The sequence below is a fragment of the Phaenicophaeus curvirostris genome, chromosome 2, assembly GCF_032191515.1.
Source record: "Phaenicophaeus curvirostris isolate KB17595 chromosome 2, BPBGC_Pcur_1.0, whole genome shotgun sequence".
In the NCBI taxonomy this organism is placed as follows: Eukaryota; Metazoa; Chordata; class Aves; order Cuculiformes; family Cuculidae; genus Phaenicophaeus; species Phaenicophaeus curvirostris.
In genome coordinates, this window is record NC_091393.1 from 105,269,520 (window position 1) to 105,272,425 (window position 2,906).

A 2,906-nucleotide genomic window follows, 5' to 3' on the forward strand; every position below is an offset into this window, starting at 1 on the left:
CGTGGGAGGGATGGGAAACCGCGCAAGCAGCCTCCTTCGCTCTTTATCACCTCCCCCCCCCAGGTTTTTTTTTCCCCTCTCCCTGCTTTTCAAGGCAATCGGTGGAAAACACACTTTGGAGTGTGCGGAATATCGGGCTGGTGTGAGGCTCTTTGTATGTAAATACTGTGTTAAAAAAAAAAAAAAGAAAAAGAAAATCACACCCTCCCTCTCTCGCTGACACACACACGCACCCGCGGAAGGGCCCTCCCCACGCTGGTAATTAACTGACACGTTATACCACTCATCACCAATGGTGGAAGCTCGGAGCTCGCCCAAAACCCGCAATTTCACATCTGCAAACACTGTCTTCATCCACTTGACTTCCAAGACCCGCCCACACGTGGCCAACCTTTCCCGGGTTTAATGTATTTTTTTTTTCTCCCTCCTCTCGGCAGGTTCATGTGTGGGGACCAGCCTTATATGGACTGTTCGCTCCAGCAATGGCTCGGTTTTTCCAAGCGGCAGGCGCGGGTTCAGGGTGCTTAAGCAAGATCCAGAAGTGATCTTTTTTTTTCTTTTTTTTTTCTTTTTTTTTTTTTTTTTGGCGTCTCTTTCCCCTTTTCCCCTGGAGTTACAAACTATTTCCGAAGCCAGCTGCTGCTCCTGCTCTCTGAATTCACACCCCCCCGTCTCCCCCGTGGCAGAACAAGCCCATAGAAACCACCACCGCAGAGATTCACCACTGCGGCCGGGGCTCCTCTTCTTCTTTTGCACAAAACCCTTCGGTTATTTTTCTATAAGTCTATATTATCCTTTTTTTTTTTTTTTTTTTTCCTCCTTCCTCCACTCGTGCCACCGCCTCCTCCCCCGGCTGCGCGCGTGGTGCTGCTGTCGCCGTCCCGCGGGTGACACGGCGGCATCGGCGAAGCTGCTTCCTCCAACTTTCCTGCCTAAAATCCGGGCGGACCATGTCTCTGACCAACACAAAGACGGGCTTTTCGGTGAAGGACATTTTGGACCTCCCCGACACCAACGATGAGGACGGCTCCGCCGCGGAGGGGGGCGAGGAGGAGAGCGAGGCGCCGGAGCCCCCCAAGAAAGCGGGAGTTTTGGGACAAACCCCCTTGGACGCTGTTCAGACGCTGCCTTTGAAGAACCCTTTCTATGATAATAGCGATAATCCCTACACGCGCTGGCTGGCGAGCGCCGAGGGCATCCAATACTCCCGTGAGTACCGCTCCGCGCCCGCGGGGGCCGGGAGGGGAGGGATGCGGGAGGCTCGACCCACGCCTCCATCCCTCCGCGCGGCTGGGGGGACCGGGAGGGATGCGGGAGGGATGCGGGGGTGGGGAACGCGTAGCACGGAGCCTGCCCCCCCCTCTTTCCCCTCTGACGGGCCGGACTCTCCGCAGTGCACGGGCTGGCGGCCGGGGGCGGCGGCCAGGACCCCTCGGCCAAGTCGCCGGAGCCGTCGGCCGACGAGTCACCCGACAACGAGAAGGAAGCGGCGGGCGGCGGGGACGCGGGGAAGAAGAGGAAGAGGAGGGTGCTCTTCTCCAAGGCGCAGACCTACGAGCTGGAGCGGCGGTTCCGGCAGCAGCGGTACCTGTCGGCGCCCGAGCGGGAGCACCTGGCCAGCCTGATCCGCCTCACCCCGACCCAGGTGAAGATCTGGTTCCAGAACCACCGCTACAAGATGAAACGAGCCCGAGCCGAGAAAGGTATGGAAGTGACTCCTCTTCCCTCCCCGCGGCGGGTGGCCGTGCCGGTCTTAGTCAGGGACGGCAAACCCTGCCACACGCTCAAAGCTCAGGACTTGGCAGCCGCGACTTTCCAGACGGGAATCCCCTTCTCCGCCTACAGCGCCCAGTCTCTACAGCATATGCAATACAACGCCCAGTACAGCGCTACCAGCAACCCCCAGTACCCCACAGCGCACCATTTGGTACAAGCTCAGCAATGGACTTGGTGAAGGCTGGAGGGGAGCGCGCACACACGCACACGCTACCCACACACGCTCGAAAAAAAAAGGAGGAAAATAAAAAATAATAAAGAGAGAGAGAGAAAGAGACGGACTGACGCTCCAAAAAAATAAAATCAAAACTGTGGGGGAAGGAATGGAGAGGGAAACGCTATTATTATTATTATTATTGCTATTATTATTATTATTATTATGGGTTTTTTTCCCTCTCCCGTTTCTTTTCCCCTCCATTTTTCTGGGGGGACTTGATTTCATCTCGGGGGGAGGCGGGGGGAAGGGAGGGGAGGTGTTTTTGTGCGTCATTGTTTACAGAAATTTTTGCGCCATTCAGAGTGGTCCTGTCTACCTACAACAAAAATAAAGGGGGGGGGGAAATCGTCAGAATTAAACGACAAAAAAATAAAGAATAAAATCCCCCCCGCTGCTCCTGTGGTTTTGTGAGGAACCTGCGTGCGCCCGGAGCGCGGCCGCCGTTACCCCGCGCAGGGAACCGCAACCCGCGGATCTCAAGCGCTCCTTTCCTGGGGTCGTTTTCAGCCGCCTGTAGCCTCCGACAACGATTAGCGGGCGTGTTTTGATATCTCGTTGTGATCGTAGAAGCCAGGGGGTTCGTTTTGGTTTATCTTATTTGGGGTTTGCGCACGGCTGGTCCTCGAGTAACCGCGAGCAGAGGGGAAAAAAACGCAGATTAAACCCTCTCTGCTCACCGCTGCAGGATTTCTTGTGTACAAACTCAGTTTATATATATATTGATAACAATTTTAGTTTTTTTTAAAAGCTGTGTTTCGAGAAAAAAGTAAGAGAAGGAACGATAACAAGGACGAACCGGCAAGGGGCTCTCCGACCGGGCTCAGCCCAGTGTGGGGCCAGCGGAGCCCCTTCCCGGGGGGAGACACGGCCGAGCAGGACACCCTGACACCCAGAACTTCTTCTTTTTTTTTTT

The 2,906-nt window shown here is 55.3% G+C and overlaps 1 protein-coding gene across 1 annotated transcript; it reads left to right on the forward strand.

The window, feature by feature from the left end:
- Positions 1-627: 627 nt before the first annotated feature.
- NKX2-2 (NK2 homeobox 2) lies at positions 628-2,193 on the forward strand. The gene is made up of 2 exons (XM_069851040.1): positions 628-1,209; positions 1,395-2,193. Exons 1-2 carry the CDS (start codon positions 951-953, stop codon positions 1,952-1,954), a joined length of 819 nt encoding a protein of 272 aa, XP_069707141.1. The 5' UTR covers positions 628-950; the 3' UTR covers positions 1,955-2,193.
- Positions 2,194-2,906: the final 713 nt, after the last annotated feature.

What these genes read in the sequence shown, in the direction of transcription:
- NKX2-2 (XM_069851040.1), top strand. Translation starts at nt 951, where the DNA reads ATGTCTCTGACCAACACAAAGACGGGCTTTTCGGTGAAGGACATTTTG. An exon ending in CGAGGGCATCCAATACTCCC is followed by an intron (nt 1,210 to 1,394) that starts GTGAGTACCGCT and finishes GACTCTCCGCAG; the next exon opens with TGCACGGGCTGGCGGCCGGG.